The sequence below is a fragment of the Phascolarctos cinereus genome, unplaced genomic scaffold, assembly GCF_003287225.1.
Source record: "Phascolarctos cinereus isolate Bilbo 61053 unplaced genomic scaffold, phaCin_HiC Scaffold_726;HRSCAF=1367, whole genome shotgun sequence".
NCBI classification, from domain to species: Eukaryota; Metazoa; Chordata; class Mammalia; order Diprotodontia; family Phascolarctidae; genus Phascolarctos; species Phascolarctos cinereus.
The window spans coordinates 317,077,379-317,102,581 of NW_027556098.1; the positions used below are offsets into that span (position 1 = coordinate 317,077,379).

Genomic DNA, 25,203 nt, shown 5'->3' on the forward strand with positions numbered 1-25,203 from the left:
TCTGAAAAAATGGGGTCCCCATAGCTAGAAGTAACAGAAAAAGTATCAGGAAACAGTCGTCTTCCCACTTCCCAGCCCTGTCTACAATCCTGTTTTTGTCATAAACTCCATGTGATTTTTGAGTAAGGCCCTAGGTGGCACAGTGAATAGTTTGCTAGGTCTGGAGTTAGAAAGACCTGAGTTCAATCCCTTCTCAGACACTGTGTGACCCTGGGCAAGTCACTTAACCTCTGTTTGCCTCAGTTTTCTTATCAGCAAAATGGGGGTAATAATGGTATCTACCTCCCATGATTTTTGTGAGGATCAAAGGAGATATTATTTGTGAAGTGCCGGGCACACAGTAGGCACTACATAAATGTTAGCTACTTTATCTAGGGATGAATTTCTTCATCTGGTAAAATGAGAGAGACTATGTAACTATAATTTAGTCTTGATTAGTATTCATAACAAATCCCCTGGAGTGATCCTTTTTGAAATTAAAGAAGTTATAATTACATAAAATATGGTGATTAGTTCCAGTCCAATGGAAATTTGCAGTTCAAATTTAAATAATTTAGAGCACTTCAAAGCATTTATTATTCACTAATCAGGACCTAGTTATGGTTAACAAATATTCATTCAGACCTATTTGTGAAGAGGTCTGTGCTTGGCTTTTGGAGAAGGACAAAGTTCAAATAAGACACAATTCTTGCCCTCTTGAAACTCCCAGTCTAGCAGGTTGACACATAATTTTAATAAAGGACACAAAATCAATCTATTACCACCCCCATCACCCCCAGTAATCACTGACATTCCACAAGGTGTAGGAAGAGCTGGGTCATTTGCTCTAAGAGGACCTCATTTCACTTTTCATTGGTATGTACAAGTCTTCTGAGGTTTCTTTGAAACCATCCCTTTCATTTTTAGACATGGAATCATGTGAGAATGTATTTTGCTTGACAATTCACATTTATTACAAGGGTTTTCATTTTCCAAGAGAATAGATGAGATTGGGGATGGGAGAAGCTTGTTGGGGTTTAAAAAAATATATAAATCTTTTAAAGGTGGGGGGAAAGTTCAAATTCCAACTATGCTACTTTTACAAAGTCAGGGAACTCATGCTATATTCCTGGATCTGAGTTTCCTGTTCTGAAAAACTGGGGCGTTAGAGCAGAACTAAGCTCTTCATCAGCTCAGAAGCCTATCACTTTATCACTGAACAACCACCTTCGTTCTTCTAAGTGCCCTGGCATGTGGTCTCTTTCCCCATTCCACGTTCTAGACCTCCCACCCCCACCCCCACCAGCCGGGCCATAACAACTGGTCCATCTGGAAGAGGAAGGGGGGATATTTTTGGAAAGGTTGTGGGTATAGAAGTCGCCCCAAACAGAACATTCTCCCATTTCGGATAACAGGCAGAACTGTGACGAGTCCCTTCTTGCTAGCTCCCCAAATGTTTGCACATACACTGCTGAAGAGAGGAAATGATGAAAGTCGGTGTGGGGCCCCCCCGCGGGCAGCTTTGGTATGCTCCGGGGTGGAGTCTTGGAGTGAGAAGGCGGGCTCTCTCGCGCACCCAGCCTCACACCCCGCGGAGGTGGGCGTGACCCTTCTGTGAGGTTAATAAATCGAGGCAGTGCCGTGGCGGGCGGCTGCAGAGCGAGCCGGCTCCGGAGCGGGCGCACGCGGCGCGCGGGACGCCCCCTCCACGTCCCCGTCGTCGGTGCCGGTGTAGCTGCTGCCACCAGCGCGGGTTGTCGCTCCCTCCTCTTCTTCCTGCCACCTCCTACTTCTCCATCTCCGCCGCCTCGTCCGCCTCTGCCGTCCCGCAGGGCAGGCGGTGCTGCGGCCCCTCACCCCGCCCCTCTCCGGGGAAGCCCGGGCCCTGCGGACCGGGGGATGGAGCTGGGGCGCGCGGGGAGGAGGTGGCTGCTTCCCGCGGGCCACTGAGCCGCCATGAAGACCCTCATCGCCGCCTATTCTGGGGTCCTGCGAGGTGAGGGCCGGGCGGGAGGCACACCGGGAACCCCGCCTTGGGATGCCATTAGAGCGGTGGGGGTAGCGGGAGGACCCCCTCCCCATCACCAGCGAGGAGGGGAATCTCCTCAGGGAACTGAGCGCGGGGGTGTCCGGGGGGGGACCCCTCTCAGGTGCCAAAAGGGACTGAGGGGGGCCTCCTGGGAGAGCTCGGGATAAGGGGTTTCAGGGTAGTGAGGTGAGGGGGAGCCCCTCTCAGGTGCCAAAAGGGAGTGCCTCGAGAGCTCAGGATGGGACTGTCCAGGGGATGAGGTGAGGGGAACCCCTCTCAGGTCTTAAAATTTGGTGACGAGAGGCCCCTCAGATCTTACAATATGGGGTGTCAGGGAGCTGAGGTGAGGGGAGCTCCTCTCATGCTAAAATAGAGCTGGGGGAAGGCCTCAGATTTCATGATAAAGATTGTTGAAGGGATTTGGGGGGAGGGTGTTAAAATGGGGATGAGAAAGCGCTTGAGAGATCTCGTTATGGGGGGGTCAGAGAAATGATAGTGACCAGTGGGAGGTGAGGGGTTGCTCTTGGAGGTGAAGAGGCGCCCTGAGAGAGGTATTGATGGGGAATGTCTGGGAGGTGTGTTGAGGGGGAGCCCCATCTCAGACGTTATAATAGGGGCAGGGCAGTGTGGTCCAAGCGAGAGAATCACCCTCAGGTATTGTTATGATTAGGGTGGGGGGAGGGTTGGGGAGGGGAATAAAGTGAGAGGAACGGGATCCTCAGGTTTTGTAATACAGCAGAAGTAGCTACATAAGGAAGAGCTGGGGAAGAGGGAGCAATTAGCTTTGTGTGTGAGGAGTGGAGGAAGGAAATGCTTGCTCTAATGGTGATAAGAGTTTTGTAGCCTTGGCTGGGTGAAAGATCTAAGAAGGTTAAGTTTGGGGCATTTAGAAGTGAAGACAGGAGTGAGGCGTATAAGTCCTTCTTGGTCTCCCAAGGTGTGTGAAGTCCCTGAAAAGAAGATTCTGTAAAGGAGAAGGAAAAAGTGATGCTGAATGGACTTGGCTTTCTATTTACTCTCTCCTCTTCTAGGCTGAGGGGCAGAAGAAAGGGTGTGAGGAAGGTTGGGGAAGGAGCAGGTTTTGTTAGTTCTTAAACAAATTCCAGTTCATCCTCCATTTCCTTTCCTTCTACCTATAATGTTGGTCTGCCATCTCACCCCTCCCCCAGCTTGTAGCTAATAGTATACACTGAAGGGATCCTAGGCCCCTCTTGACTGGGTTAGGGTAAGGGTGGGGAGGATGATGTGCTTTCTTTAGTAATCCCTGTATTGGTGAAGGTTAAATCCCATAGACCCAATCGGGGAGTCACTGAACAAAGTGGGGTGGTTGGCGACTTCGGCCTCCTTTCCTAATTTCCTGGGGAATCTAGAATCCCTGTGATTTCTAGAAATGAGATTACAGAACAGAAGAAATTTTTTTTTTTGGTTAGGCAATGGGATTAAGTGGTTAAGTGATTTGCCTAGGGTCACACAGCTAATAAGTGTTATGTGTCTGAGGCCGGATTTGAACTCTGGTCCTCCCGAATCCAGGGCCAGTGCTCTATCCACTGCGCCACCTAGCTGCCCCAGAAATTTCTTAACAATGAGGTGCCAATAGTGGAATATGACATGGCTCAGTAAGTGGTGAGCTCCCCATCACTGGGAAGCTAGATGACTTTGTCGAGGATACTGCTGCAAGTCGTATTGCTTGCTAATAGGTGGCTTCTCTTGTCTGTTTGTGTGCCTGTAGGTAGACTGGTTGTCAGAGTTGAGTAATTTGTACCCAGGCAACCCAGCTAGGAAATCAGGGCTAGGATTCACTAAACACCATTCTGCCTTTCACTGAGCTGTGCTCGATCCTGAATATTTGAAGACACATCTGAACCTTTTGATATTGGCAACATGAAAGACAATAGCCTCCCCCACATCAGCCTAGAGATAGAAATCTCAACTATAGGGACCTTGGGGCCGAGGTGATTTGGGGAGAGAAGTGATTTTTGTCATTCACTCATCCATAATTTCCCCCTCTGGGCCTCAGTCTCCTCACTTGTAAAGTGATTGGATTAAATGGTATCTAAGTCTTTGAAATGTATTCTGTGTTCTGATGTAAGGGTTGGAAGAAATAAGCTCTTGAGATCCTTTCCAAATCTGTGCTTCTGTAATTAGGTAATACTAAGGCAGATCAGGTAATAAAGGGAAGAAATTATTGGCTTGTTGCTGTCTTTCAGAATGGAATCAGAGAAGCTAATGATAGGGCTAGTTGAATCCTTGGGCTGGTCAAGTTTGGCCAGAGGTTGCAGCTGAAACTGTGCCTCCCTAGTTTAACATCACAGGGAAAATATTTAGGATTAGAGATCACATGTTTACTAGAAAACATAGTTACTGAAATATTCCTTCACTGTCTTCGGGATCCCTTAGACAGTCAACTCTATTGTTCAAGTGCTGCTTATTCCTTTTGTGAATCCTATTCTCATTCTGGTCCCTTATTTTTCTTCTACTGATCTATTCTTTGGGAGATTTGCTGCTGGGGAACTAGGGGTACAATGAGTGGAGTGCCAGGCCTGGAGTCAGGAAGACTCATCTTCCTCAGTTCGAATCTGACCTCAGACACTTCCTAGCTGTGTGACCCTGGGCAAGTCACTTAGCCCTGTTTGTCTCAGTTTCCTCATCTGTAAAATGACCTGGAGAGGGAAATGGCAAACCACTCAGGTAACTTTGCCAAGAAAACCCCAAATAGGGTCAATGGAGAATCTGACATAACTGAAAAGTGATTGAACAGCACAATAAAAATGGATGGGGGTTAGGGGGTGGTACTCAAACCAGGCAGTGGAGCAAGTTCAATTTTCTCTGTTCCAACCAGTCATGAGCTACTCTGATGAGAGGCAGCATGGCAGTGGAGAGACAGCCTCATTTGAAATGCCGGCTCTGTTATACAAAGCTACTTGCTGGTAACTTTGGGCAACTTGCTTTATTCATTTCAACAGACCTCTCTAGGCCTCACTTTTCTTCTCTGTAAAATAAAAGGGTTAGACTGAAGTAGGGATTTTTAACCCTTTGTGTGTCCTGGTCTCTTGTGGCGATCTGTTATAGCCTGAGTCCTTCTCAGAAAAAATGTTTTTAAATGTAATACAGTTATCAAAAAAAATTTTTTAAGTGTTCACGGACTCCGGGTTAACCCTTGAACTAAATCCTATAACAAAAAATTTAAAGTTAGAGGGTTTACATCAGGTCTGAGATAACACAGAAAACTTATACAAGTCACTTACTTAGATGTGTGACCATAAATGAGTCTTTTCACCTTTATGAGCCTCAATTTTCTTATCTGTAAAATGGAGATAATACTAGTACTATTTTTACAAGGTTACATGAAGAAAGCAGTTTGTAAACATTAAAGCATTATGAAAATGGAGTCTTTACTAGTCGTGAACAGTACAGGTCATTGTATATAACACAGTCAAGTGTTGGGAAAGGGCACTATTCAGTAAATCTAGAATTCAGAGAAGAAGAAGATCACTGTGTGCTGGAGTAGTCAGAGAAGGCTTCCTGGAAGAGGAAGCTTGAACTGGGCCCTGTAAGATTCAGCTGGGGGAAGGGCATGTGCAAAGGTGGCAGTGACTTAATAAATGTTAAATTTATTTAATTGAATTAATAGCTCACACATACCTAGCTCACTCTGGGTTAGAGAATATTTTCTTTCCAGCAACCATGTGAAGTAGGTATTACAAAGATTGTAACCAGTTGAAATAATACATGTAAAGTGCTTTGTAATAATAATAGTGAAATAACTAGCATTTGTATGGCATTTAAGGTTTGCAGAGTACTTTACAAATGTTATCTCAGGTTATCTTCACAACAACTCTGAGAAGTAGATGCTGTTGTTTCCCCCATTTTACAAATGAGGAAACAGTCTGACAGTGACTTGCTCAGGGTTATCCATCTAGTCTGTGTCTGAGGCTGGGTTAAACTCGGGGCTTCCTGACTCTAAGCAAAGCACTAATCATTCTGCTACCTAGCAATAATAATAGCTAGCATTTATGTAGTGTTTTAAGATTTGCAAAACACTTCAAGTGTATTGATCAGTCAACTTTTATTAAGTACTTAGTGTGTGGTACGTACAGTGCTAAATTCTGGGGATACCAAGAAATACGAAAGACAGTCTTTGTTTTCAAGAAGCTTATGGTCGAATGGAGGAGAGAACATGCAAACATCTATGTACAAAAAAGCTGTATATAGGATAAACTGGAAATAATCACCCCAGGGAAGGCACTAGAATTAAGAGAAAAAAGACTAGGCTTCCTTTGAAAGCGTTATTTTAGGTGGGACCTGAGAGAAGCCAGTAGGTGGAAATGAGGAAGGAGATTGTTCCAAGTGTGGGAGACAGCTATTGAAAATGATGAGGGTTGAGGAAAATAGCAAGGTTAGTGTTACTGGATCAAAGAATACAGGAGGGGCAGAGGGAGAGGATAGGAAAGTGGTATAAGTGTAAGAAGACTGTAAAGGTGGTGTGTGTGTGTGTGTGTGTATGTTTGTGTGTGTGCACAGGACGGGTTATGAAGGGCTTTGATTGCCAAACAGAATTATATTTGATCTTAGAGGTGATAAAGGGCTACTGGAGTTTATTAAATATGGGTGTGATATGGTTAGAACTGCTCCTTAAGAAGATCACTTTGGCAGCTGAGTGGTGGATAAACTGGAGTGGGGGAGAAATACTTGAGGCAGGCAGATCAACCAGCAGGTTATTGCAATAGTCCAGGTATGAGAAGATAAAGGCCTGCATCAGGGTGGTGACAGTGTCAGAGGAAAGAAGGTGGCATATGTGAAAGATGTTATGAAGATAACATTGGTATGTTTTCTCATTTGATCTTCACACAACCCTAGGAGATAGGTGCTATTATTATCCCTGTTTTACAGATAAGGAAACTGAGGCACAGAGAGGTTAAATGACTTGCCCAGTGTCACACAGTAAGTGTCTGAGGTTAGATTCCAAATCTGGCACATTATGTACTGTTGTGCCACCTGTGATGCTTCAGGTTCTAAATAAATGTTAGATCATCATCCCCACTTTACAGGTGCAGAAATTGAGGCACAGAGAGATTGTGATGTGTTCATGGTCACAGAGTTTGTAAGGATGGGAGCCAGACTCCAAGTTTAGTACTCTTTCCATTATACCATACTGCCTCTGCATGCTACATCCCCTTTTCAAGTACAGTCACTTACAGATGCACAAAGCCGGACACTCAGCATTGAGGGTACAAAGATGCAGTGAGTCTCTGCACTGAAGGAGTTTACATCCTACCGCAGGGATTTAACAGGGCCATTGCAGGGACAAAGAAGAGATCCAGACAAAATGCTCCATGAAAATATGAGAAGGGAAAGAAGACTGGGAGCAGAGAGGTGGAAGATGGGAAATAAGGAAATGAAGCTTCATGGCAAAGTGGTGATGTGAGCTGGTTCTTGAAGGAAAATAAGAATTTCACTGGACAGAGATGTGAAGGGACTGTGTTCCAGCCATTGGTGGGGAGGCAGGGAGTATTGGCCTTGAATGTGTGGAGGTGGGAAAAGGCGGGAGGAGAGATCTGGGGAGCAATGCCCTAATAGGCCATTTGGCTAGAGCACTGAATATCTGAAGGGGGCTAGTGTGAAGTAAGCTTGCCTGAGTGTCCCCAAGCAGATCAGCCTGGTGGAGTATCCATAAGCAATGAAAAATCATGTAAATAAAATACTTGAATGATAACCTTTTGACACCCAGCATGATTTAGGATCTATGACACCTTTCCTTCCTCCCCTGCAAAACAGCAACAACCAGAACATTTGGGATTATCTTTTTGAATATCTGTGCATGCCTTCTATCAACATCAACAAAGGAGGCTAACTCTAATCTTCTTGAAGGGGAAAGGTGGAATCTTCCCTCTACTCTGTAGTAGATTTCTGAAAACCCAATGTGGCCTAGTGGATAATGGTCTTGAAATTAGAAGACTTGGGTTCTAGCCCCAACTTTGACATTTATTAAACTAAGTAACTTAGGGCAGGCAGCTAGGTGGCTCAGGCCTGGAGTCAGTAAGACTTGAGTTCAGATGTGTCCTCAGACACTTACTAGCTGTATGACCCTGAGCAAATCAGTTAACCCTGTTTACCTCAGTTTCCTCATCTGTAAAATGAGCTGGAGAAGGAGATGGCAAACCACTCCAGTATCTTTTTCCAACAAAATCCCAAATGGGGTCACTGAGTCAGACATTGCTAAAAAAACAACTGAACAACAACAAACTCACAAGTCAACTTCAGACTCAGTTTCTTCTTCTATTCCTCTGTAAAATGGAGCCAATACTTGTACTACCTATTTCATAAGGTTGTTGGATCAAATGAGAATGTATGTAAAGACATTAAAGTGATTATATAAGCATCATCTAATATTAGAGATGTGAGCTTCTTGGGTTTTGTTTTTGAACTCCTGTGTTCCAGCTACCTCATGTTACAGAGCAGAAAAACAAGCCCAGAATGACAGAATGACTTGCCCAGAGTCACGTAGGAAATTCATGTTAGAGGAGAGAGTAAAACATAAGCCCCCTGATTCTCAGTTTAATAGTTTTTCTACCATAGGGGAAAGGGTCAGAAAAAAGCGTGAGAAGGGAAGATCATGGAATATGATAGAGAAGATCACTTATGGAATTTATGGCTGGATAGCATCTTAAAGTTCATCTAAGATCTGAGTGGCTAGGCTTAGGTGGGCTTTTGGGCTTTCAGATATTTCTCTCTCCCTTCTCCCTCTCTCCAATCCCATGTAACACATTTACAAAGTGCTTTCCTTGTAGCCCTGTGATAGGGGGTGAGACTGGGGCTAGGTTTTTAGGTGTCTAGTCTTGGACAAGAGTCAGTCCCTCCCCTTGGCCATAAGTCATTAGCCTTCTCCATCCTGCCCCACTTTATTTGAAACAGCCTACCACTTCCTACCATATAGGTCACCAAGGGCCACTTGAACGAAGCCTGCCAGGCTAATATTAACCCCTATAGCTCCAGGTTCGGTTAGGAGCAGCAGAGGGCAGAGTGAAAATGACTAGCTATCAGGCTTCACGGATCTTTCTCAGTCTGGGGTCAGCAGTTCTGGAGCCCCTGTTTATACTGATCAAGTGAAAATTGAAGATAAGAACCCGGCCAAGGTGCCAGCTGTATCAAAACAGTGGCCCATAGCTTCTCCCTCAAGGCCTGCCCTTGGCGAGTTGGACTTGGCCTGGTCCCAGGGGCAGCTAGCTCACCTGAGGCCTAGGCAAGATCAGAGAAGGTAATGAAATAGTTGAAGAGGATTGCAAGCCCCTCTCCCTTCTTAAATTATAGAATTACAGAGTTGGAAGGGATCTACCTTAGAGATTACCTAGTCCAATCCCATCATTTTGAGGCCCAGAGAGGGAGAAGGGACATGCCAGGGTCACAAAACTAGTAAATTGCCGAGCCAGGCAGGACTTGAACCCAAGTCCTCAGACTCCAAATCCAAACCATCTAATCCGGTTTGAACATGAACAGGAATCTCTTTTTCAGCATTATCTATATTACCTCTAGAGAGTAGAGTTAAGTTAACTTTGAGGAAATCTGTCAGAGACTAAGGCTTGTAGAAGAAGGGCCTATATAGGAAGAAGTAAAAAATTTTCTTTATCTGTGGGCACATTTCCTTTATCTGAGGAACAAGGGTGGGCAAACTGCTATGTTATTGGCAAGTCCTCACAAATAGTCACTTGCTCTTTGGGGGCGGGGCAGGCCAGCAGGGACCAGTTAATCCTCTTAATTCCTTCCTCATCATAGTAGCAGCCTGGGAAAGAGGTCCTTAAATGAAATCTGTCTTAAATACCTAGTATGTATCTAGCCCAGGCCTATGTATTAACAGGGAATAAAAAGTATGCTATTTAATTTATTCGTCCAGTACTAAGTATAAGATATGATCTCTGCCCTTGAAGAGATTATGTAGTCAAGTGAGACAGACAAAAAAGTACTGTGCCTGGAACATAGGAAATCCTAAATTAATTTTTGTGGATTGACTGACCTTCAAGAAATCACAGATCTCGGAAGACTTTTGAAAAGCTTAGAGCCTTCTTCGTTACTTATACTTGTTCTACTCAACCTTGGAGGGAAGAACTAGCAGCCCTGGGAAGAAGTTGCAGAGACAGATTTCAGCAGGATGCAAGGTTAAACTTCCTAACTGTTAACGCTGACCAGTGATGGGACAGTTTGTCTTAGTAGAGGTAGTGAGTTTTTTGTCAGTAGAGATCTTTAAGCAGACCCTGGATTGAAAATTGATTGATCAATTGATAATAATTGATAATAAATCCTTTTCAGCAATAAATTTTTGATCCAGTATGTTGTTGGAGGCATTCCTGCTCAGGTAGCTTCTATAAGAGGTTCTTGAAATTCTATGAGTCTGCAAAATGTTATATGTTATTATTCATTTGATATTAAAAGAATTTGTATGAGGGGCCAGGGTTTGGTTTCTACTTCTGACTTACATACCCTCTACCACTCTTCTGTTTCTATGCTTTACTCTTTTCTACTGTAAAATGGAGTTCCTCCATTAAATTTCATCTTCAGGGTATGGAGCTGACCCTGGTTTCTTTAAGGCTGTGACACTGGAGTGCAGACTTTGGTACCTAACTGGAAAGGCTTCTTATTTAGGCCTGTTGTGTATCTGTTCGAGGACCAGTCTAGCCAAGTTTAAAGAGGCTTGCCGGCAGGTGAGAATTATTTCAGCCATTATAATCCTCAAGAATGAGCTGCATATGTGGAAAGAGCACCTCATCTTTTGTATTATGGAAATATAAAATAGGAATAAGTGATACCACTAGGAGACCAGGGGCAGATAAGAATGATCAGCTTTGTGTTTTGCAAAAGGCTCTCTTCATATATGCCTTTTATCACCCCCCCTTTACAGGTGACAGAGCAGGCTCAGGGTGGTGAAATGACTTGAATTTTCCTGAAGTCACACAGCTAGTAAATGATAGAAATGGGACTTGAACTCTGATGTTTTGATAACAAATTTAATGTTCTTTGAATTATGCCACACTACAAATACAGAAGTCCATGACTAAAGCCATTCAGGGCACCTGGGACTCAGGGTGTATCCAGAAGAACCAATTTCTACTTTCCACATGTCCCTGCACCGTGCCTGCAATCCATTTGGGGAATTTGATGGTGACTGTAACTCAGACATACTCTGAGTCTGGCATTATCACTAAGCAACCTCAGCTACCTCCCACTCTGCAGCTTATTTAAAATTCGCAGTCAAGTAGTGTGGGGATCTGCCACTGGCTACTTGGTTCTGTACTCGGATTAAAGGTGAGGGCCCCTCAGTGGCCAGATATATGCCCCTAGAATAATAATAATAATAATTATTATTGTTATCATTAGATACCCCTAGAAAGTATGTGTGGCATAGGGTAGTAGAGTTAAAAGTGTGGACGTTTCCCAGACTATACGAGAACTCCTAGCCTTTTGTGCTCAAAGCAGACATTGCTCAGTGTATTTGCAACCAATTTGCACTGTCTCTGCTGTAAATCTAGACTCACAGAATGTTGAAGCTGGAAGGAGATCCAAAATACCACTTAGTTTAATCTCTTAATTTTATATGTGAAGAAACAGGACCTGGGGAAGGATACCAACTTTACATAGCTAAGTAGGCCTGACTTTAGGAAATCTAACAGATGAACCATCTAACTTTTATTCATGAAAAATACTTATTGAATACTGACTAGCCCTGTGCTTTAAAAAAAAAAAAGGTTATTGCTGGGCTACTGAAGTATTTACACTTCCCTTGATGTACCTCAGTGTTGGTTTGTAGATCATTTGAGTTGCTTTTGTTGTCTATTTCTTCAGGTAGATGCAGCTTTAAGGAAATCTAATTTGCAAAACAGGAAAAAATTGGAGGGCAACTAATCTTATTCTAGAAGGATTTTCTTCAAAGATTCCATGAGAAGCTACTTTATCCCCAAGCCAGTGTTCTTTCCAGATTAACACACTGTCTCCACAATCATTTCCATTTTATATGAGGAAATTCAGGTCCAGGGAAGTTAAGCGACTTCCTCAAGGATATGATTCCTTTCAAGAGCTCGTCACTCTGGTATAGTTAAGCCTATGTTTATGGATCTGTTAAAGGAAATAGAATGACTTAAAGCTAAGCTTTGATATCACTCAGATGGAGAGGGACCATATTTGTGATATGATCATGGAAGTTCAGAAGAAAAAATCAGGTCTGACTTATAAATTCAATTTACATATCACTTTTGGGGAAGATAGCCTAAAATCAGATGCATCTGCTATCAGGTGCACACTTAGCCAGTTGTTTGGAAGACAGAGCATAATGTTGGAAGGGCTGTAGGAAAACATACCCATTAAAGTACTACCAGTGGAAATTAAGAGTGTAACACTTTTCCAAATGAAGATAGTTCAAATCATTTATCATGGAAAATAACATTCACTGGGTACCAAACTCTGGTTTGGGCACATAACCCACCCTTAGAGAACTCCCCATCTAAGAGGAAGTTATTACTCCTGCTCCCAAGGAATTATTGATGTGAAAGGAGAGATAGGGTCTTCTGTCTTTGGAGAGATGTAGCCCTTTCCACCTTTGGGGCTTCCTAGTTCAAGAGACAGACTTGGCCTTTGCTTGTGCTGTTTTCCATCTTTTCCAGTGCTTCTCATTCTTCAAGCCAAAACTGTCTTTACATTCTCCAGGAAGCTTTTCCTGGCTAATTTAGCCATCATTGATTTTGCCCTTATTTGACCCATATAGCACTTGAAACCTGCACCACAAAATGTAATGTGGAATTATACACTGATTCACATATGAGCATTATTAACTCTTAGGGCTTACCATATTGCCTCCTCCAATATCTGTTGTTTGGTAAGATCATTTATTTAGGCCAAGCCTTCTCCACCCCATCCCCTAATCATTCCCCATAGATGCACACACCCATGTAAATTAATATGATATAAAAGCACATACCTACTGCTGTAGTACCAGAGCTATGCATTAGGATAAACTCTGAGAGTGGGTGGTGCTAGTCTGGGATAATTTCTTAGAGGAAATGAGGCTTTAATAGAAATAAAGAGGTGGGGAGGAAACCAACCTTGATGGAGAAGAAGGGGGCTAATGCTGTAAAATGAGGGGCTTGAACTAGATGACCTCTGAGATCCTTCCCAACTCTTTTAACAGCCTGAGGTACAGAATAGCTTCTACTTCTGTGATGGTAACATAGAAGGCAGGGCATTAGCTTTGGAGTTAGGAGAGACCTGGGCTCAAGTTTTGCCTTAGACACTGATTAGCTGAGTAACCATGGACAAGATACTTCACCTTTGTGTTCTGTTTCCTCATCTGTTAAGTAGGAGTAATAGTTGTACTTAATTCATGGGGTTCATTTGAGACTCAAATGAGTTAATGTATATAAAGTACTTTGCAACTGTATTAACTGACAACAAAGGCCAGTTATTATTTACGAAGCACTTTCTTTAGCTAGCCTAATGAGATAGGATTGTTGTTCCTGTTTTATGCTTTAAGAAGCTGAGCCTCAGACATGAAAGTGACTTGCCCAACATCACAAAGCTAACAGTAAGAGGGATAGGGAAGGGAGATTTCATTTCATTCTTATATGGAGCTCCAGGATGAGGATATCACTCTCCTGAGGGTGATAACACTAAGAGGTTATAAATGACTTGCCCAGAGTCATATAGGCTGTATGGGCCTGAGGCAAGACTTGAATTCAGATCTTCCAGCATGCCCCAAGGCCCACTCTCTAGCTACTATGCTGAATTTTCTCTAAATATGGCCTTTTACATTTACAGAACACTTTACACATATTATTTCATCCTCAACAACCTTTCGAAATAGGTGGAGCAAGTGTTATTCTATGCCAAGGAGCCTGACATGTCTCAGTTCATCAGACATTTATAAAGAACCCACTATGTTGCAAGGTACCACACTAGGCATTGCTACTTCAGTGACCAAAAAAAAAAAAGACTTTGTCCTCCAGGAGATTAGATGAGATAGCTCTGATTATTAGGAAGTTTTCCCATGCCTTTGAGCCAAAATTTGCCTTCCTGCAGCTTCTACCCATTGCTCCAATCCTGTTCTTCAGGTCAAGCAAAACCTGTCTAACCCCTCTTCCATATCCCAGTCTTTCAAATACATTATGAAAGCCATTGTGTCATAATTTCTTATCTCTCCCCAGTCCCAGATCTTCTCAAAGCTTGACATTCTTAATTCCTTCCTAATTGTAGCACCCAGAATTAAACATAATATTCCAGATTTGATATGATTAAGACTGAGGACAATGAGTTATCTACCTTAAGCTGCTTTTTTTTTCTGGCCTCCTGTGCCAACTATGTTCTGAACTTCATTTTGATTGTTAATAGTAATTCAAATTTCAATAGGACTAAGGTTTATAAAATACTTTCCCCAAGGAAAACTCCTAGGAATATTGTAGCCAAATTTCAGAGTTCCCAGGTCAAGGAGAAAATATTGCAAGCAGCCAGAGAGAAACAATTCAAGTATTGTGGAAACACAATCAGGATAACACAAAATTTAGCAGTTTCTACTACATTAAGGCACTAGAGGGCTTGGAATATAATATTCCGGAAGTCAAAGGAGATAGGATTACAACCAAGAATCACCTACCCAGCAAAACTGAATGTAATCCTTCAGGGCAAAAATAGACATTCAGTGAAATAGAGGACTTTCAAGCATTCTTGATGAAAAGACCAGAGCTGAATAGAAAATTTGACTTTCAAATACAAGACTCAAGAGAAGCATAAAGAAGTAAACAGGAAAGAGAAATCATAAGGGACTTATTAAGGTTGAACTGTTTACATTCCTGCATGGAAACATGGTATTTGTAACTCATGAGACCTTTGTTAGTATTAGGGTAGTTGGAGGGAAAAAAATTATATGTGTGTATGTAGATAGATAGATAGATAGATGGCATAGGGTGAGTTGAAGGTGAAGGGGTGATATCTGGAGAATAAAATTAAGAGGTGAGAGAGGATTATACTGGGAGAAGGAGAAAGGGAGAGGTAGAGTGGGGTAAATTATCTCACATAAAAGAGGGAAGAAAAAGCTTTTACAGTGGAGAGGAAATGGGGAAATTTGAGAGGGAATGAGTGAAATCTTATTCTCATCGGATTTGGCTTAAGGAAGGAATAACATACATACTCAATTGAGTATGGAAATCTATCTTACCCTACAGGAAAATAGGGGGGAAGGGAATAAGAGAGCAAGGGGATGATAGAGGGAAGTGCAGATTGAGGGAGGAGGTAATCAGAAGCAAACATTTCTGAGGAGGGACAGGGTCAAAAGAGAGAATAGAATAAAGGGGGGGGGGCAGGATAGTATGAAGGGAAATATAGTTTTTCACAGCATGACTACTAGGAAAGTGTTTTGCCTGACTACACATATATAACCTGTATCAAGTTGCTTGCCTTCTCAGTGAGGGTGGGTGTGAGGAGGGAGGAAGGGAGAAAATTTGGGACCCAAAGTTTTAAAAACAAATGTTAAAAATTGTTTTCACATGCAACTGGGAAATAAGATATACAGGCAATGGAGTATAGAAATCTATCCTACCCTATAGGGAGAAGGTGGGGGGGAGATAGAAGGGAGGGCAGATTAGGGGAAGGGGTATTCAGAATGCAGACCATCTTAGAGTGGGGGGAGGGATGAGATGGGGAGAAAATTTGGAGCTCAAGATCTTGTGAAAGTGAATGTTGAAAACTAAAAATAAATAAGTTAATAAGAATAAAAAAATAATGAAATACTTTCCCTATAGCACCTTTATGAGGTAGATAGTGCAGGTAGTATTATCCCCATTTTGCAGATGAGGAAACAAGAGGCTGAAAGTTAAAGTGATTTGGTTGTAAGCATCAGAGCCAGCATTTGAACCAGATTTACTAACACCGAGGGTAGTGTTCTTTCCAGTGTGCCATGCATGCTATTTTATTTCCTGTGTGTACTAATATTGAATCCTTCCCCTCCAATTCGGGGCCAAAGGGTCTTGTATAGCATTCTGCCTCATAGGTACCATTCCCTGTTGCCTAAAATCCATTCTCTTTTCCTTTCCACATACTTCTTATCCTTTAGGGCCCATTTCAGGTACCATCTCTTCTAGGAACTTTTACAAAACTAAGTACCAATTTGTCCTTTTTCTGAGTTACTTGGCACCTAGAGTTTCCCTCAGTTAATCTTGCTATCTTTTTATTTGGTCACTGCTTGCTTAGGAGAAGGCATTGAATATGATGGAAAGAAAACTGGATTTGTTGGAAGATCTTGATTTGAATCCCAGTTCAAGCACTAGGTATATAGTCCTGGCAAGTCACTTAACATCTGTAGCTGACATCATAGACTTAGGAGAAAATGGCTTTGTAAACTTTATATGACTATATGTGTGAGTTGTTTTATTTTTTATTGTATCTTGCTCTCCTAAGTTCCTCTAGGGAGGGTAGAGACTGTGCCTTTGATAATAATAATAAATTAATACTTAATATAAGTGCTTTACAGTTACAAAATGCTTTCCTAACAACAACTCTGAGAGAAATAAACAGGGATTATTGCCTCCATTTTATACAGAAGGAAACTGAAGGGTAATGATTTGACTGAGTGTTAAGAAGTAATGCTTAGATTCAAAGTCAAGTCTTCTGACTCAGAACTCCAGTGTGTTTTCCATTGAACTGTTCTGTCTTAGCATGTTAATGTCCACACAAAAGAAGTTAATGTCATACTCCACATAACTTGCTCCAAACTATATAGCTTTGAAGAACTTGTGGTTATGATTCATTTTCTCATGACCTGGGTGATCAATGAGTAAAACCATCACTGGAAAGGGCCTTGGAAGCCTTCTAATTTCAGCCCGTTCTAGGATTCCTTTCGTAGTATCCCCAAGTGATGAGGAACTTTCCTTCCTTCTAAAGCCACCTCTTCCAAATAGACAGTTGGAACTCTGTAAATGATGATTGAATTGAATTGGCAGGATGGTAGAAAAAGGGGTTTGGTCATAGAGCAATTAGATGGCTCAGACCTTTTCAATTTAAAGCAGAGGGAGTTTGTCGGTTTTCTGATAAGGGTATTTGACAAGGAAGGGGGAAAGGAGGGAGCTGAGTGTCTCACATTGTTAACCCTTATCAGATGTTTGCTAAGAATGGATATAGACTATGGGGAGATGGGGAAAGGAAGGGGTAGGGAAGGAATTGATCAGTCACTGAAACCTCCCAAACCACTTTAGGACAGAGATCCTTTTATCCTGTTTCTTTTCTTCTAGGAATTAATACTTGAAGCAAGAATTTGATTTCCAGGGAGGAACATAGAACAGGGAATGTTGGTGTTGGCACGGATTTTAAAAGTTAGAATTTTAGCACCAGAAGAGACTTAAGTCTAACCCCCTAATTTTACAAAGAAGGAAACCCAAAGGTCAAGTGATTAGCCAAAAATCATAAAGTAAGGTAGTGTCAAAGCCAGGACTAGAACCTTGGTCTGCTGATTCTCAGTCAATTGATCTTTCCTGTACAACAGTCTGCTTTCTTGAGACCAATATCTTTAAGTCATGTAGACCAGAGTGGCCATGGGAAATGAGGCCACCCAGCCTCAGTTAAATTAAGAGGCAGTATGGAGAAAGTTTTAGACTTGAAGTCAGTAGGTACAGGGATTCAAAAACTAGCTCTGACACTGACTGGTTATATTATTATTATTGTTAAATTGCTGTTTCAGGGAGGTCTTCGTTAGCTCAGTAGTTGTATTCCCCCCAAAAAAAGGGGGTGTGAATTCAGTTTTTATTTACTAAAATGTATTGTCCTGCTGACTTTAGAGATACTGTCTTCTTTTGTGACTGATTTTAAGAAGTTTACTTTATTCTTCTGCCTTTCCTCTTTCCTAGCATCTATCAGGTCACAAATTTTTAAGTTATTAAAGCTGAAAACTGTTTTGGGACACCCTGTGTGTGACTAGCTGCGTCATTTCTTCTCCTTAGGGTTCAGTTTCCTTATCCTAAAAATATCGGATTGAAATAAATGATTTCTAATACCCTCTTGCTCTAAAGATTCTACTTAAAATCACAGAATTTCAGAATTGGAAGAATCTCAGAGGTCACCTAGTCTATACCATAACTGAGCAGGTATATTCTTTACGATACCCCAGCCCAGCAATAGTAAACCAGTAGTTGCATTAAACAAGAATTAAATACCTCTGGAGGCACTCATTTTGCTTTTGTATAGCTCTGATGGTTAGGAAGTTTTCCCAAATACTTGGTGTCCCAGAAGTCAGTGCAATTTTAAGCTTATTAAAGCTGAAATCTATCTCTACAACCCTTCCCCCCTCCTCTTTACTCCTATTTTTTCATCTTGGACCAAACAAAAGAAACCTAAGCCCTGGAGAGGACTCTAACCTTTTGAAAGGCTTTCACCTCTTCAGTGATCTGTATAAACAAACGTTTATGTGCAAGAAAATCCACTATTTAAAAAAACCCTGTAACGAATCAGTTTGCAATGTGACCTGTCACTCCTGAATTTAGTCAAGCATATATAGTTAAGTCCATACTACACACAAAAGCTGATATGTCCAAGGCCCATGTTGGTGACTTTGAATTTTCCTTGTGACAGAGTATACCTGTTGTTTTTGAATTACTCTGTGCTTGCCACAGAAAACTAATAGACAAGCTGACTTTGTCTGATTCCATCACCCGCGTCTAGCACCGTTACTGCCTCCAGGTATGTGTAAGAAGGAGGAGAAGACCTGCAAACGTATAGAGAGATTTGTTGTTACAGAATTATTTCAGTACTTCAGAGGATCTGGGGGATGTGAATATTTGCTCTGTCAGTGCAGATTGCAATCCATCGACCCTCGAGGTCCTAGGTAATTCTCATCTATGTTCTTCCTCCACAGAAGATCCACCCAACATGCTGGACGTCCTACTCTGGGTTATTTTACATGTTAGGGTTATTTGTCTACTCAGGCCTTGTGACTAGCACATGTCTTTAAGGTCTGATCATATGTGTCCTTAGTGATAGTATTTATTCCACATCTTGAACATAGTTTATATTTGTAAATATGATGCCACTTAACTTATGCCCATTATGTATCTTAGCTCTTCTTTTTGAGTCATCCATAATTTGAATTTCTTGGATACTGTGGCTTGGAGAACATTTGTATTGACGAGATGGATCCAGGTGGCTTGGGACCCTTTAAAAGCACTGCCATTTTGCAAATGCCATCCAACCTGCACTCTTCCCTTCATTCAATTGTTGGCTAATTTTTCTATATGCAATATGCAAACTTTTTAAATGTACAGATGTACCATTTCAACGGATTGGACGTCTAGTTGCATATTGTAATCTGGACAAAAGACTTTTTTGTCCATTTGTCTTCTCTGGATTATTAGACCAATCTCATCCAACCTATTGAGAGAATAATAGCCTTCTAAGGCTTTTTCTCACCTGTGATTTCAGTGTCAGCATCAAAAACAGCTGTACCCTAGATGATTTTCCTCAGCAACCTGATGTTGGAGGGTAAATAAGGAGCTAGCTTAGCTCTCAGCATTTACTTTCAGAATAAAAAAAAATGTATATGGACTTGTGTGTGTTGGGTGGGGGTGGAGGGAACAGGAAAAGAGAATTGCCAGCTCATGAGTTTTTTTGGCTTCATGTTTGCCGTATGCAGTTTCTTCTGGGTCTAGTTACTCTTCTGAGCAGAAACCCCAGGTTCCATGAACTAAACCGAAATCCTTACGGGAGCATGGCAGACATAGAATGTTAGATCTGGAAGATTTCTTTGGGCTTGTCTGGTCCAAACCACCCACCCCCTTATTTCTATCATAGTTCCAAAGGTGAGAAGTGACTTGTCAAAGGTCGTGTATTGAGTTAATAATGGCAGTGCCAGGATTAAAGTCCAATTCTTGTGACTACCAGTCTAAAGCTCTTTTCACCATGCCCCACAGAAGAGGACTTAGGATGGACCTTGAAAGTAAGGATGGGATTGGATGGCGCTCTGTATACAGTTGTCACCTTAAAAATTCATGTATTGTTTTAAAAAAATGTTTTCACATGCAACTGGGAAATAAGAAATACAGGAAATGGGGTATAGAAGTCTATCCTGCTCTACAGGAAAATAGAAGGGGAAGGGGATAAGAGAAGGGAGGGGGGAGAGATAGAAGAGAAGGCAGACCAGGGGAAGGGGTATTCAGAATGCATGCCATCTTGGGGTGGGGGGAGGGGTGAGAAATTTGGAACTCAAAAACTTGTGGAAGTGAATATTGAAAACTAAAAATAAATAAATTTATATTTAAAAAAATTCATGTATTGTGTACTTTGGCAGGTTAGCTGTGTTATAGTCATTCTGGAATGGTTGATAAACACCTGGCTCTTCTTCTTAAGGAGACAGATGAGACCCCCACAGCAAGGCAGGTTAATGTACTCAGAAAAAAGCCTTGAGCTTAACAGTCAGGAGAGTCTTGGCTTTGGCTTTCTTTTACTATGTGACCCTGGGCAAGTCACTTCCCTGATGTGGACCTCAGTTTATCTGAGAAATTTTGATCTCTAAGGTATCTTTTTAGTCTAAAAAGGCTATAATTCTATGAATATAATAATAACTGATATTTAAACTGATGTTACAGAGTACTTTCCCCACAACAACCCTCTTAGGGTACATAGTGTCAGGATTATTATCAACTGTAAAGTTGATGAAACAACCTTGGAAAGGAGTGGTTATCGTAAGATCATCATATAGGGCTGTGTACATATATATGTATATGTGTGTATATATATGGCTAGACATGTATATGTATATGCATACATATAAATATAGCCACACATATATGTATACATTTTTTTTCCTAGTAAGCAGAGTGTTAAGTGGTATCAAGCTCATACTAATCACTGAAGGCATCCTGGAGGAGGTGAGTCTAAAGCTGGGGTTTCAAGCATAAGAGATGGGAGGAGGCAAGCCATTCCAGGCATGTAGGACAGGCCACACCCGAATCTGGAGGAGGGAAAATAAAAACTAAAGTCTTTTTGGCAGCCCCAGCCAACTGGGCAGGTTTAAAGGAGAGAGAGGCACCTCATCTGCAAGTCTTTTTTTTTTTTTTAATATATATCAAGGCTGAGTTTTGGTGACTGAGCTCCTATCCCACAGGATTGACCTAGTTTAATGGGTCTGGATTATCTAATACCGAAAGAGCTATAGGGATTTTTTTTAAACAAAAAAAGTTCTTACTTAAGTGTCAGATAATACTGAGAGGCCACATGATATAGTTGAAAGAATAATAAATTAGGAGTTAAAAATACTTGAATTTAGATCCCAGCTGTGTACCTATAATGACTGGGCAAATCAGTGCAGCTCTCTGGGCCCCAGTTTCTTTGTTTGTTAAAGTGAAGGTCTTGGACTCCATGACTTCTAAGGTTCCTTTTAGTTCTGATAGTCTGTTTCAGTGTTTACTTCTAGTTCTATATTGTATTGTAATGAAAAGAACACTGGACTGGAGTTAGAGGATGTGGGTTCAGGTCCTTGCTTAGCTGCTGTGTGTCCTGGATAATCTTTCACTCTCAGTTAGTTTTGGTTTTCCCACATGTGCATTGAGGAATGATATTTAAGGTCCCTTCCAACTCAGTCTTATAAATTAGTGGTAAGATGGAAGAGAGATGAAGGCTTCTCCCTCACCATTAGTGTTTGGCCGTGTGTCAAGCCAATAAGTCAGCCCAATCCTGATTCTTATTTTCATTCTGCTTCCTCTGCTCCACCTCAGCACAAGCTAGTTGAAAAGGGATTTCAGACCGAAAGGACCAGATCATTTTCCCTCTTGATTTTTCCAGTGAACCCAAGAATTGTAGGCTCTCTGATGTTTGTTTGCAGGAGAAGCCTTTTGTCTCCCTTAAATTCCACACCCCACAGGGAATCTCTGTTCTCTGGGCTGTGATTGAGAAACCGTTTATGCCCAAGCTCCGTACTAGAACCACTTCCATGTGCCTCATGAGAGGAATTATGGTATTGGAGGGAAAATAAAAAATAAAGAATAATAAATAGATAACAAATGAATGAATAAAATTAAGGGTCTTGAAGTCAGGATTGAATTTAGACTCTGAAGGGTACTTTTAGATCTGTCAACATGCAAAATAATTTCCTTTCTCTTAGACTCAGTGTCTTCAACCATCAGATAGGGGTAACAAGACTTGCCACTGGTGGTTGTGAAGAAAGCACTTTGTAAACTACATATATGTGAATGGTTTTTGTTGTTGTTCTAGACTCTTTTCCCTTGTAGATGGGGATAATAAGACCTTCACCATTCATCTCATAGGGATGTTGTGAAGAAAACACCATACATGTTAAAGCTGGATGGGGCACTAAAACTGCTGTCTTCTGATTGGAAACTCATTCCTACACAATCTGAGTCAGGAGAGATGTCAGAGCCCTCAGTAGGTCAAATCACATTCCCCTTCTACTCAGTAAACTCCAGCGGTTCCATATTATCTCTAGGATCAAATGTCAAGTCCTTTTCACAACCTGACCCTCTTTTTTCCATTCTTCCTATACTTTACTCCATTCCACAAACTTCATGGTCCAGGTACACTACTAGTTTTGCTTTTCCTCACACACAAAATTCCATCTCCCAACTCTCTGTGTTTACATCGGTTGTGTGCCACACCTGAAATGCTCTCCCTGTCCACCTCCACTTCATAGTTTTCTGGGCTTCCTTTAAGAATCAGCTAAAGTCCTACCTTCTACAAGAAGGCTCATAATACTAGGGCCTTCTCTCTGAGATCACCTCCAATTTACACTTCCTGTGGCTTGTTTGTACAGTTGTTTGCCCTTTGTCTCCCCCATTATACTGTGAGCTTTTTGAGGGCAAGGCTTGTTTTTACCTTAATTTTTATTCCCAGCATTTAACACTGTGCTTGACCTGAAAGCAGTTAATAACTACTTGTTGACTGACATCCTGTCAAATCACCTACAAGCAGTCAGTTGGCCTCCTTTCCTATGCTCCTCCCATCCTCTACCCTGATTTAGGGTTCTCTCTCAGACTCCTCTCATTCTCAACCCTCATGCAAAGTAGGAGGTTGGAGCCCAAGTCCTGTGCCTCAGTAGAGTTCACCTCTACTCACAAGTTTCTCAAGGCTCAGTTTTGTCCTGTAAAATGGGTCACTGCCCTCCTCCCAATTTGTTTCCCTCCCCAGGGTAGGGTTGGGTAGTAGGGTAGATGAGTGCCAATTGGATATCAGCGCCTTCACCTAGAAGTAATATCTTTCTTAAGCTTCTTTTCTCCTACTCGTTTTAAATCTACCCAACTCCTAGAACTAGGCTCTTTGTAAAGTACATCAGGACCAGACTTTCTGGTTCAAAGGGAAGCTTGGTTAACCTTAGCTTCATCCCAGCCAACCTCAGGAATGATCAGATTGTGTCTTGAAGAATGAGAAGGAGCAGCCCTTACACTTTCAACCGCTCACTTTTCCACAGAAGACTCATGTCATTTTTTCTTTTAAATCACAAACACTCTGAAAATACACACAAGCACATGAGTTCTGCAGTAGAAAGAAGTTAGAATTAAATGTTAGGAAGGAAGAGAAAAGAGGAGCTATGGAGTATGGGAGGGTTCTAGACTGCCACAGCTTGATGTGGGACCTTGGGCAAAGCACTTCAGTCCTTACAGGGACTCTTCAAGACAAGGAAGACAAGTCTGATGAACTCTTTAAGCATGAGAAGATTGGTTCCAAGAGACTCAATGACTTGCCCAGAGCTACGCAGCTAGTATGTATAGAAACAAAAGAGTTAACTTAGGTCTGTGAAAATGGCATTCCTTTATAGAAAAGTCTTACATGAGGAAAAAGTTAAAAAGGAAATTAGAGGCCTTTGGAAAAATATTTTGTTCCTGGGTGTGTTTATAGAACACATCTTCAGAGATAGTCATGAGATTTATTGGTCTTTTAAAGAAAGTACATTTCAGGGCCTAAACGGGCTTAAATACATATCCTCAAATTTAGAGTAGCTATATGTCTTTCTTTTGGGGGGAAGGGGGAGGGAGGGTAATCGGAGTTAAGTGACTTGCCCAAGATCACACCGCTAGTAAGTGTCTGAGGCCAAATTTGAATTCAGGTCCTCCTGACTGCTGGGTCAGTGCTCTATGTACTTCTTCACCTAGCTGCCCCGCTGTATGTCATAAAAGTAGCACCTTGCTACGTTGTTGTACTGTCTTGTTAAATAGGATCATTTTAAAAATTGACCTCAGTTTGCATCCTGAGAAAGTGCTTGTCTGTGCCAAAGGCTTAATTAAGTGTGTTTCAGAAATTAAGTCCTTGTGAACTGAAAGAAGTTTTGTTCCGAATTACATCTGTATACTTGCTCCCTCTCCTTTTTTGGGTCCCTTTTGAAGCAGTTTGTGCACATAAAACCCACAGTCTCATTAAAATCTATAGCTATCCTTCTCACAGCATTACAGGTTTGGAATGCCCAGTTCAAACAGACTTATTCCACTTGGGCCCCAGAGGGTGGAACCAGGAGCAAAGGGTAACAGTTACAGACAGACAGATTTCCATTCATTTTAATGCAGAAGAAGACGTGAGGATGTTGAGAAGAGTGGAGGCTAGAGTAGACCATATAAGGATTCTTTGAAAGATCTAAGAATGTTTAACCTGAAGAAAATGACTTGGAGGAGGGGTTGGAGAGCATAATAGCCATCTTCAAATATTTGAAGGTCTGTCCTGTGGGAGAGAGATTAGAATCGTTCTCTTTGACTTCAGAAGACAGGGACACACAGGTAGTAAGTGTCTGAGGCTAGATTTGAACTCAGGAAGATGTCTTCCTGACTATAGCCTGGGCATTCTTTACTGTGACAACTAGGCCACTGGGCAGAGTCCCTGGAGACTCAGGATCTTTCTCCCCAAAGAATTAGTGGAGCACAATGACTCCTTAGGAGAAGGAATTGATCTCTGACTTAGAATATAGGATGTCTAAGTTGGAAGGGACCTGGGAGGTCATTTTGTCCAACAGCCTCATTTTAGACAAGGTAGAAAGAGCCTCTGAGAGGAGGAGAGACTTACCTATCTAAGGTCATACAGTGAGCCAATGACAGAGCCAGGACTAGACCTCTGAGCTTCTAACTACCAGCCCAGGGATCGATGACACCTCAAGGTCTCACTTCTGCCCCCTGGCTATACCATTGAGTGCCTAACAAGCCCTTGTCTCTGTTATCCTGACCTCGAATCTCCTCTGTGGCTTGGTA

The 25,203-nt window shown here is 41.9% G+C and overlaps 1 protein-coding gene across 1 annotated transcript in view; it reads left to right on the forward strand.

Annotated features, from left to right (window-relative positions):
- Nucleotides 1-1,631: 1,631 nt before the first annotated feature.
- The window catches only part of DGAT2 (diacylglycerol O-acyltransferase 2), a 51,354-nt gene continuing 27,782 nt past the window's right edge, over nt 1,632-25,203 (forward strand). The window contains exon 1 of the mRNA XM_020989537.2: nt 1,632-1,975. Within this exon, the coding sequence (XP_020845196.1) occupies nt 1,936-1,975 (40 nt within the window). The 5' untranslated portion in view covers nt 1,632-1,935. The remainder of the gene's footprint in view (nt 1,976-25,203) is intronic.